The sequence below is a fragment of the Chiloscyllium punctatum genome, chromosome 39, assembly GCF_047496795.1.
Source record: "Chiloscyllium punctatum isolate Juve2018m chromosome 39, sChiPun1.3, whole genome shotgun sequence".
NCBI lineage: Eukaryota > Metazoa > Chordata > Chondrichthyes > Orectolobiformes > Hemiscylliidae > Chiloscyllium > Chiloscyllium punctatum.
The window spans coordinates 62,759,878-62,771,916 of NC_092777.1; the positions used below are offsets into that span (position 1 = coordinate 62,759,878).

General features: G+C 40.0%; 1 protein-coding gene across 15 annotated transcripts in view; it reads left to right on the forward strand.

The window, feature by feature from the left end:
• The window catches only part of LOC140464146 (BUB3-interacting and GLEBS motif-containing protein ZNF207-like), a 63,535-nt gene that overhangs the window by 13,648 nt on the left and 37,848 nt on the right, over window positions 1-12,039 (forward strand). For 8 of the 15 annotated variants that reach the window (XR_011954859.1, XR_011954860.1, XR_011954861.1 and 5 more), the window contains exons 5-11: window positions 60-135; window positions 911-1,014; window positions 3,431-3,579; window positions 3,854-3,958; window positions 4,422-4,664; window positions 4,832-4,994; window positions 6,543-6,599. Coding sequence is in view for 1 of the 15 variants with exons in the window: in XM_072558922.1 (XP_072415023.1) it covers window positions 60-135; window positions 911-1,014; window positions 3,431-3,579; window positions 3,854-3,958; window positions 4,422-4,664; window positions 4,832-4,994; window positions 6,543-6,599 (897 nt within the window). In the remaining 14 variants the exon portion in view is untranslated. The remainder of the gene's footprint in view (window positions 1-59; window positions 136-910; window positions 1,015-3,430; window positions 3,580-3,853; window positions 3,959-4,421; window positions 4,665-4,831; window positions 4,995-6,542; window positions 6,600-12,039) is intronic. The other 7 variants (XR_011954865.1, XR_011954867.1, XR_011954866.1 and 4 more) reach the window with 7 other exon arrangements.

Genomic DNA, 12,039 nt, shown 5'->3' on the forward strand with positions numbered 1-12,039 from the left:
GGAGTGTTCCAGGATTATTTGTGAATTTAGTCTTTATACGGCTGCATTTATTTTTTCAGGGATGCCACCAGTGGTCCCAGGTGTTCCTCCCATGATGCCAGGAATGCCACCAGTAATGCCAGGAATGCCTCCAGGGTTAGTATTCTCAATTTATTTAATGGCACGAGTTTGCTTTTATGTCCTGGTCTTGTCTGTGTATATTATTTGTGTGATTATAAGATGAGCTCGCTAGGCTCTAATTACCTTTGCTTCCCAGCATTAAGGTGGGAAATGCTGCTTCCTCAAATCCAGGTTTCTAACTGCCTGATGTTTGCTCAGAATGATTAAAATTTGTGAATTGTGAGAAATGAATTTCCATTTAAAGAAGTTCTGATCTGTTTTCTGCTTTAACTTTATGGTTCCATGTGAGTTACTTTGATGTCTTTCCAAATTGCCCATTATTTACCAGTGGGTTTTGACCAAAGTTGTGTGAAATAGATGCAGTTTATAGAATTTCTATCCTTTATTGGTTAGAGCATTGAGTATAGGAGTTGGGAGGTCATGTTGTGGCTGTACAAGACATTGGTTAGGCCACTTTTAGAATATCGTGTTCAGTTCTGTTCTTCCTATCGGAAAGATATGTTCAGAAAAGACTTACAAGAATTTTGCCAGAGTTGGAGGATTTGAGCTGTAGGGAATGGACGAATAGGCTGGGGCTGTTTTCCCTGGAGTGTCTGATAGAAATCAGACATAGTAACTCTGGCTGGCTTCCCACTGTCATTCACCTTAACTTGGTATGCAAAAGCAGTTTTAGCCCCCAAAATCTAAATTGCATTGTTGATGTCTGTACTACCTATGCATCACTGAGTCCTTATCTTTATATTCAAGCTTGATTTTGAAATGTGATTTATGTTCACTCTTGTTATAACAGGATGATGCCCATGGGTGGAATGATGCCTCCAGGACCTGGAATGCCACCCATGATGCCAGGCATGCATCCTGGTGGGTATTTGAAAACAGTTGGCGGCAATTTAGGTCTGTATGCAGAGAATCTTGGCATCAAGTTATTTAGAGCAATACATAAATGTACTGTTATGTCCCAAAGCACTTATTTCCATATTGATGTGATTAGTCAAATTTAGCTTTGGTAGCAAGAGAGATGCTTTTTGTACATGCTGCATCTCTATTTGCATATGCTCACCTAAATGTCTCATATCTGCCTTGAATAACTTCTTGTGACCAGTAAACTATGTAAAATCATTTTGAAAAACAATTTTAAAAAAATAATCCAGTCTTTATACTAATTAATGTGAAATCATAGAATTAGACATAAAATCCACATAATACATTTTCTAGGTGTCTGGTAATCTTTAATGGGGGCACTATTCAGTGACAGTTGAACCTGTGGCTTCTGTCTTCTACCATTTGATGTACATTCAGATCCCTGTATCCACTACTGTAGCAGCACTAATCCACTTTAAGGAAAATACAGTTTGTCTAGACTTGGGTGATGCCACAGGAGATTCAATGGTATTTTTATTTTTAAAAGAAAGCACCTTATGTCAGAAAAAAAATCTCAAACTTGTAAACCAGTTTGACAGAGAATTGAGTGTGAGTAATTAACAAGTCCAAATGATTGTTCCCTACCTGGAGAAAGCACCAATAAAAAATGTTGTGCAATCCATCAGATGAAGTCTGATAATAACAGGTGTAATAACAAGTGGGACTTGAACCCCAGCCTCCTAGTCCAGAGGTATGGGCATTCTCACTGTACCACAAATCCTTGCAGAGGTCTTAACTGTAACTGTCTTCACTTGTTTCATCAATGACCTTCCCTCATCCATAAGGTCAGAAGTGGAGATAAATTGTTTTCACTACTATTTCCAACTCCTCAAGTAGTGATGCACTGCATGCCAATGCCAGCATACAAGAAGACCCGGCCAACATTCAAGCTTGGACTAGTCTGTTGCAGATTTTGCTTGCCAGTTAAGTACCAAATGCTGACAATCAATGCACAACATACAACAGGATTGCCCCCATATGAAAATCCTGAGGGGTTGTCATTAATCAAATTCTTGTGTAACCAGCATTTTAAATAGTGTGGCTGTAAGAGCAGGTCAGGCACTGGGAATTTTTCAGTGGGTATGTTTCCTATTAAATTCGCAGGCATTCCTGGCACTAGCAAGAAGTTGATAGATTAATTGTTTAGTCTTTTGTCAGTTTGTATGTGGTTTGGGAAGCCTTTCATCCAGGATAAAGCAGTACTTGATTGGCACCACATTCATCGCATTAATAATTCACTCACTTCCCACCAGTGCTCAGTGGTTATCTTAAATACATTGCAGGAATTCAGTGTACTTTGACAGCACCTTTCAATTTTCAGTCATTGCTGTCTGAAAGGACAAGGGAGGATACCCAGGTATATGGGAACATCACAGTCTGCAAGTTTCCCTTCAAGTCACATATCATCCTGGCTTGAAACTGTATCACCATTACCTCTGTAATTGTGCTAAAATCATGGAACTCTCTCATGTACAACACTGGCTGGACCTAGACCATATGGTATGCATTAATTCAAAAAGGTAGCTCACCATTTTTTCTAGGATAATTGGAAATGGGCAATAAATGCTGGTCTTCGCAGCAACATCTCTCTTGAACGAATTTTAATTTTCAACTTTCTTCATAATTCTACTATTTATTGCCCCCCCGCAATTAATATGGCATTTATCCTATAATTGAGTTTTCAAAGCTCTACTTGATATTTCTACATTAACGAGTCAAATACTGCACTCTACTGATACAACACATGCAGCTTTGCCAACATTCTCTGTCAATTTAGCCTTTCTTTTATTTGCCCCTGTAAATTAAACTCTAAACTCTTTACCTTATGTTTTTATACTTTTGCACCTATTATCTACATTTGAATATTAGTGTTTTCAGGAAGAGTTTCTTAGAGGTAAGGGAGTCAAAGAGTATGAAGCGAAAGTGGGAACAGGGTACTAAATAGGAAAATCAGCCATGATGACATTGAATGACAGAACAGGCTTAAAGGATCACTAAATCTAAATTTTAAGATTTCTGTTCCTCAGTTCATCTAATTTCTTCCACTATAAACTGGTAATGATAAATTCTGAGCTTTATCTATCCAGGTAAATATTTGAAGACACTACTGATGCAGAATATTTAATGTCTTTTTTTAAAGAAAGCATGTAAAACTAAGACTACTTTATAGATTAATCTGATGACCATTTACAGTCTCCAAATAAATCAGTGGATGTTGTTGGTAAGTAAGTAAATTGAGTCAAATGAACTTGGATTTCTGAACAATATTCTTTGTATTAAATAAGTATTTTGCAACAATTAATTGAAGTTCCAGATTGCACCTTAACTGTTTTGCAAGGCTTTAGGTCTTGTTTGATTTCTTTCTAATAGTTTTCTTGTATCATTCCAGGTATGCCACCGCCTGTTCCACGTCCAGGTGGACCATCAATGACCCAGTCACAGCCGGTGGTTCCACCTGGTTTACCCAGTCGAGCACCATTACCTGGACCTAGTCCACAGCCTCCCATTGCAAAACCGCTCTTCCCCAGTGCCGGCCAAGTAAGCACGTGTTAATGGGCATTATCGGTGTTGGAGTATCTTGTTTACCTGTGAAATATCAGTGCACCACGACTGTTTCCTGATGTGTGTATAACTTTAGTCTCTATCTGGTCTAGATGAGGTCTACAAGTATTCAGGGTTCTCTGTAAACTGTTTCATAGGAAGTTTAAGTGCCTCTAGGTTTTAATGCATTTAATTTCTGACAGTCACCCTTATAGTGTAGAGTACTGGCAGCTGATGAGGATTTTCATTGTCTGCTCTTTTTATGCTTCAGATGGGGACTCGTGTTTCGAGCACAACTACAGCCTCCACAACCGCTTCATCAAATTCGGCAAATCTCTCAACTTCCTCTAAACCTCTGTTTCCTAGTGCAGCACAAGTACGCAGGCAGATTCCATCAATTCTGGTGTTAGACTAATTCACAGTGCTTCACTTGCCAGAATAATTCTTGAGCATGCTATAAACTAGCTTTAGAGGCTTTTGGAGTGTGTATGGGCTGTGCAATGCTAATCTGGTGTAGTGTGCTGTACTACTTTGTAGAGTTAGCATTTCTATATAAAAAGCAATCACAAATACACATCCGGCAGCTTTATATCTGCAGATACTGCTGAAGGTTTGCCAGTTTAAATTGAGCTATTTGTTCTAAATTTCACTTTTTTTTTGATCCTCTAATGCTTCTGAGGATACTTAATCTGAATTGTCAGTACAATTGAAACTTGTAAACCTGCATTTTTAGAATAGCATGTTTTTTGGAAAATTAAACTGCTTTGCTTGTGGCTTGGTTTTGAATTTTAATTTGGGATATGCAATTAGTCTAACATCTTGTGGTGTTAATTCAACAGAGCCAGCAATCTGTTTCTGGACCTGTGGGTACGGATTTTAAACCCCTCAACAGTACACCTGCTACGACTGCAGAACCTCCAAAGCCCACATTCCCAGCATACACGCAGTCAACAGCTACTGCTACCAGCACGTCAAGCAGTTCTACAGCTAAACCAACCATCCCTGTAACTAGTAAGCCTGCCACTCTAACCACAACTAGTGCAACTAGTAAGTTGATCCATCCAGATGAGGATATATCACTGGTAAGTGTGTAAGTCATTCTTCAAACATTCAAACAAAATCCTTTTGTCTTAACTGGATTTAACTTGTGTGCCAGACTGATATTTAAAAAAAAGTAATGGGTTTTAAACTTGTATCGCTTTAAAGAAAACTAATGCACCTGTGCAATTTTCTTTTATCTGCTGCTTAGGAGGAAAGGCGAGCTCAGTTTCCAAAGTACCAGCGTAACATCCCTCGGCAAGGCCAGACACCTCTGGGGCCACCACCAGTTGGGCCAATGGGTGGCATGATACCACCACAGCAAGGAATACCACCTCAGCAACCAGCAATGAGACCTCCAATGCCACCTCCAGGTTAAAAAGCTTTCTGCTTTTTTGTAGGTTCTAGTAATTGTGGTTTAGTTATATTTGTTACAAATAAGCATAAAATTACTCAGTGGTTCTGGGGCCTTTGTTAATTTTGCACCCATATATATGACCTCCAATATCTGGTCACTCTTTTGTGAACCTTTTTAATTATGATGGGGTTCATTGTGTGCCATGAGTATATGCACCTTGTACAAGGTGGTGATGTAATTATTTAAATGGCATTGATTTGATGTTTAGTGTGAAAACCTAAATAAGAGTATAGAGATCAATGAATGAGAGAATCTCCTGTGACTATTTCCCCTGCAAAACAGATATACAGCTTTGAATACTGTTGTGGGCAATTTCCTCTCAGATTTCTGGGGTGGCAGAACTGATGAATGAGGAGAATTTGCATCGGTTAGAATATATTCACTTGGGTTCAGATGAATTGGTGGGTGGGTGGAGGAATCTCAGAAACCTATAGAATTCTAATAGGGCTAGACAGGGTGGATGCAAGAAGGATATTCGGGATGGCAAGGGAGTCCAGAGCTGGGGTGACAGTCCAAAGATACGAATAAACTGTTCAGGACTGAAATAAGAAATTTCTTCACCCAGGAAGTAGTGAGCCTGTAGAATTTGATACCATGGAAAACAATTGAGGCCAAAGATTGCATGATTTGATAAAGGAGTTAACCATTTGGGTTAAGGGATCAATGGATATGGGGGAAAGTGAGACCAGGCTGTTGAGTTGGATGATCACCCATGATCATACTGAATGGTGGAGTAAGTTTAAAGGAAAGAATTGACTATTGCTCCTGTTTTTTTTTTTGTTTGTGATTTGTTGGTAGAGCTATCCATTAAATCCCTTGCATGCTCATTCCACGTATCCCTAAATGTTTTCTCGGTCAAGCAAGTGTTTACCATAATCTTTTGAATGTCAATATTGAATCACGTTTGGCTAGAATTTCCTCCCATTTGAGAGAGGATAGCAGCAACTTCAGTGGAGGCTGGATGATTGTATTTGAGCCTGTGTTAGACAGATGTTTGATGTAAACATTCTTTAAGGATCAGTCAGTTGAGGCCATAATTAGATTACTTTTGATTAAATGGCAGATCAGGCTGTGGGGTGAAGTGGCCTAAAGTGAAACCTAGAAATTAGGCACAAGAATAGCTATTTAGCCCTCTGAGTCTGCTGCACCATTCGGTAGAATCATGGCTAATCCTCTTGACTCAATGCCATGTTCCTACTTGCTCTCCCTATTCCTCGAAGCTTTAAAATCTAAGCATATGTCTGTATCTTGTTTGATAATAATCAGTGATTTGGCCTCCACAACCTTCTGTAGTAGAGAATTCCCCAACGGGAACAACCCTTTGCGTGAAGGCATTTTTCCTCATCTTGATCCTAAATGGCCTACTTAATATGAGACTGTGTCCTCGGTGCTAGACTCCCCAGCCAGGGAAAAATCCTCCCTGCATCCAGTTTGTCAAGCCCTGTTAGAATTTTATACGTTTCAATCAGATCTCTCATCCTTCTAAACCAATCTCTCCTCATAGGACAGTCCTGCCACCCCCGGTTTCAGCCTCGTGAACGTCCGCTGCACTCCCTCTATGGCAAGTATTATCTTTATTGGGCGAGGAGACCAAATCTGCGCACGATATTCCAGGTGTGGTCTCATCAAGGCCTTGTGTAACTGCATTAAACTAGACTATTTCTGAACGCAAAACCTCTTGAAATGAAGGTCATTATACCATTTACCTTTCTAATTGCTTGATCTACATGGCTGAATGTTTTGGTGTACAAGGAGACCCAGATCCTTTTGTGCATCCACATTTCCTAGTGTGTCACCATTTTAAATGATTTTCTGCCTTTCTGTTTTCACACTAAAGTTTATAACTTCATGTTTAGCCATGATTGTTAATCTACTAATTGTTGCTCATTCAACTAGTCAAAATCATCTTGAAGCCTCCTTTCTCTCTCCTCAACACTCAACCCACCTAGTTTTGACATCCAGCAAACTTGAGAATGTTGCTTTTTGTGCCCTCCTCTAGTTCATTTATATTGTGAATGGCTGGGACCCAAACGCTGATCCTTGTGATAGTCTATTAGTTACTGCCTGCCACCAGGAAAATGATCCACTTTTTCATGTCAGAATTCTCAATCCATACCAATATATTTCACTTATACTGTATCAAAACCTGCCTGAAAATCAAGATGCATCACGTCCATTGATTCTCCCTTATCTATTAATCTAATTACATCCTCAAAAGACCGCAATAGATTTGTTACGCTTGACTTGCCTTTCCTAAACCCATGCTGGCTTTGTCCAATCCTGTTAATACTTTCCAAGTGTTCTGTTGTTATGTATTTTATAATAAACTCCAGTATTTTCTCCACGAATGATTTTATGGTAACTGATCTGCAATTCTATTTGTAAAACTATTCCTCCCTTTTAAAATACAAATTACCATTTTCCACTTTGTAGAAGAGTTGCCAAAATCAAGTCTGTAGACTTTTAGAGGATGACCACCACCAGTGGAAACTTGGGACATAGAAATTACAAACAGGAATAGGCCGTTTGGTGCTTTGAATCTGCTCCCCTGCTATATAGGATCATGGCTGTTCTGGCACTCCTCATATCCAATTTATTGCCCTATCCCCATAACCCTCAATTCCCCCTACTGATCAGAAATCTAACTCCGCCTCAAATATACTCAAGGACTCTGTCTCCACAGCTCTGTGGCTCCAAAGACATTCTCATGAAACATTCACTAACTATTTGCTTTGTCTTACCCCTTAAGAATTGTGTTTCAATGCGATCACCCTCGCACTTAGCGAATTTAATCTCAACCTATTTAGCCTTTGCTCATATGACAATCCCTCCATCCCAAGGATCATCTGAGTGAACGTTCTCTGAACTTCCTCCAAAGAAATGATGTTATTCCTTTAAATCAGGGGACCAAAACTGCACTTAATACTCCAGATTTGCTCTCATCAGTACCTTGCACAGTTGCAGTAAGATTTCTTTACTCTTCTGCTCCAACCCCCTTAAAATAAGGGCCAAAATTCCGTTAAACTTTGAATACCTGCTGCACCTGTGTGCTAGCTTTGTACTTCATGTGGAGGTATCTCTGTCCTTTTGTGTTGCAACTTTCTGCAGTTTTTCTCCATTGGCGTAATATTTTGCTCTCTAGTTCTCCCTTCCAAGTTAACAACACATTTTCCTAAGTTATACTCCGTTTGCCAACTGTTTGCCCTCTTAACCTATCAATATTTCTTTGTATGGTGTAAATATTCCTCTGTCAAACTGCCTTTTCACTGATGTTATCTGCGAATTTGGCTACAGTATTTTCACTTCTTTCCTCCAAGTCATCAACATATATTGTAAATAGTTGTGGTTCATGCATTGTCCCTATGGAACGCTACTGATTATGGTTGCCAATCTGAAAAATAACCCCTTGTTCGACTGGCAGTTTCCTGACCATTAGTCAATTCTCTGTTCATGCCAATATCCTACCCTGGACACCATGGACTCTTATGTCTTAATCTTTTAAAAGGTGTCTTATCAAATGCCTTCTGGAAGTCCAAATCCAACACATCCACTGATTTCCCCTCTCTCTGCTTTGGTTGAGACTTCCTCAAAATTGTTAAATCAGTTGTTCACCATTTCCCTTTCAGAAAGCCATGTTGACTGTACTTGATTTAGATTATGAATTTCCAAATGTTCAGCTATTATGTCCTTACTAATTGATTCAATCACTTTTCCAACAATATATTTTAGGCTAATTAGCCTAGAGCTATCCATTTTTTGGCCTCCTTGCCATTTTGAATAGGGGTGTCATATTAAAAGTTTTTCAATCCCCTGGTACTTTCCAAAAATCATTGGATTCTGTCAGAGTACAACCGATGCATCCACTATCTCTGTTGCTGCCTCTTTTAGGATCCTAGAATGAAAGCCATCAAAGCCAGGGTGCTTACCTGCCTTTAGCACCATTAGCTTGTCTAATACTAGTTTGTAACTACCTTCCTCCACTTTGTATTAATAGAATGTTTGAAGTATCTTCTGCCATAAAGGCAAATGCGAAATGTCTGTTTAACTCCCCTCTGTTATTTCCTTGTTTCTCTTTGCCACCACCACCAATTCATTTTCTAAGAGGCCTGTGATCACTTTGACCTCACTGTTGCTTTTTATATTATTAAAAGAAACTTTTTTTTAAAATTTATCGCTAGCTTCCTCTCAGTTTAATTTGTCTTTTTTTGGTAGTACTTTGTTGGTTTCTGAATTTGCCTCAGTCTTTGGGGCTACCACTGACTTTTTACTTCCTTTATATGTCTTTCAACTTTAAACTCTCCTTCACTTCCTTGGTTAGCCTAGGCTAGTTTATCCCTCTGTTGGAATCTTTCCTCCTTACTGGAGTGTATTTTGCTGAGAGTTATGAATTACCTCCTTCAATGTCTGGTACTGCTTGCTTACTGTTATTCCTGCTAATCTTATTTTCCCAGTTCACTTTTGCTAACTCTTTCTTCAATTCATTGTAATTCCTTTATTTAAGTGAAATGCACTTGTTTCCATATCAAGTTTCTCATACTGTATGTGAAAAATAAATTCTGTACTACAGTATTATAATTACTAATTCTAAGTGGGTTTTTTAACTCTGGTCATTTAATAACCTGTCTCATTATCCATTACCAGATCCAAGAAAGCCTGCTCCCTTAGTTGGCTCCAGGTCCCATTGTTCTAGTTGTGTCTATCTGGCGGTGGTGAGGACTGCAGATACTGGAAAGTCAGTCGATAAAGTGCAGAGCAGGAAAAAGCAGCATCAGAAGAGCAGGAAAGTTTGTTTCAGGTTGGGACCCTTCATCAGAATTGATGAAGAGTCCGATCCTGAAATGTTGACCTTCCTGCTCCTCTGCTGCTTGACTTGCTCTTATCAGCTCTAGTTATATCTATCGCCTTGTGAACTTAATGCTTTCAATGGCAGAGCATCCCACAGGTTTCCCATATTCTGGGAAATTGCTTGGTGTCTTGGTCCTATAAGAACTACCTTGCATCCTAAGACTGTAACCCATTGTTCTAGATTCCCTTCCTGCATTTACCCTGTCTCGTGGTCTTAGAATTTTTGTTTTCGAGATCTCTTCTCCCCTTCCACACAACCAAAGTGTTTCTAAATTCCAGTAGATGTAGTTCCAACTGATCCAGTCTCTCTCAGTAGGCCGATGCTACCATTCAGCACAGCAAGCTGGTAAACTTCTGTTGCACTTCCTCCGTAGCGAGAGCAACCGCCACCCTGGCATTCTCAAACAGTGGATTTGTCAAGCATGATTTCCCTTTTATACATCTAGGATGATTCAGCCCGATCCCCTCATTGGTTTCCAAGTGCTCTGCTGTTAAATCTTTTCTAGTTGACACTAGCGCTTTCCCTTACTACAATAGAGTCATAGAGATGTACAGCATGGAAACAGAGCCTACGGTCCAACCTGTCCATGCCAACCAGCCATCCCAACCCAATCTAGTCCCACCTGCCAGCAACCGGTCCATATCCCTCCAAACCCTTCCTATTCATATACCCATCCAAATGCCTCTTAAATCTTGCAATTGTACCAGCCTCCACCACATCCTTTGGCAGCTCATTCCATACACTTACCACTCTCTGCGTGAACAGTTGCCCTTTCGGTCTCTTTCATATCTTTCCCCTCTCACCCTAAACCTATGCCCTCTAGTTCTGGACTCCACGACCCCAGAGAAACTACTTTCTCTATTTATCCTATCCATGCCCCTCATAATTTTGTAAACCTCTATCCCCTCAGCCTCTGACGCTCCAGGGAAAACAGCCTCAGCCTGTTCAGCCTCTCCCTGTAGCTCAAATCTTCCAACCCTGGCAACATCCTTGTAAATCCTTTCTGAACCCTTTCAAGTTTCACAACATCTTTCTGATAGGAAGGAGACCAGAATTGCATGCAATATTCCAACAGTGGCCAAACCAATGTCCTGTACAGCCGCAACACATCCTCCCAACTCCTGTACTCAATACTCTGACCAATAAAGCATACCAAACGCTGCCTTCACTATCATATCTACCTGTGACTCCACTTTCAAGGATCTATGAACTTGCACTCCAAGGTCTCTTTGTTCAGCAGCACTCCCTAGGACCTTACCATTAAGGTCCTGCTAAGATTTGCATTTGTCTGAATTAAACTCCATTTGCCACTTCTCAGCCCATTGGCCCATCTGGTCCAGATCCTGTTGTAATCTGAGGTAACCCTCTTCGCTGTCCACTACACCTCCAATTTTGGTGTCCTCTGCAAACTTACTAACTGTACCTCTTCTGCTCGCATCCAAATCATTTATGTAAATGACGAAAAGTGGAGGGCCCAGCACCGATCCTTGTGGCACTCCACTGGTCACAGGCCTCCAGTCTGAAAAACAACCCTCCGCCATCACCCTCTGTCTTCTACCTTTGAGCCAGTTCTGTATCCAAATGGCTAGTTCTCCCTGTAGTCCGTGAGATCTAACCTTGCTAATCTGTCTCCCATGGGGAACCTTGTCGAACGCCTTCCTGAAGTCCATATAAATCACATCTCTGATCTGCCCTCATCAATCTTCTTTTGTTACTTCTTCAAAAAAACTCAATCTTTAAGTTTGTGAGACATGATTTCCCACGCACAAAGCCATGTTGACTACCAGTGCTTCTCTTATTTCTACGGTAATTTCCTCTGGGAGTTAGATTTTCAGGGCATATGATTTCAGTCTTTTACCTCATTAACGTCCCTAGCATATTTTTGTACTAAAACTGATTTTCTTTAATCCCTCCCTCTCACTGCATCCTTAGTTCCTTAAGTGTTCCAATTTTCTGCCCTTTTTTTTTTGTTTCTCATAATTTCTCTTGTTTCTGATTGTAACATTTGACTTTTAATTATTTATTTTTCACATTTATGAAAGCTTATGTAGTCCTTTTTATGCTTGCTTCAATCATACATTCCTCTTACGTTCCCTTCTTGATCAAGCTTTTGTCTTTTGTTGAATTCTAAAATGCTTCCAATCCTCAAGCATGC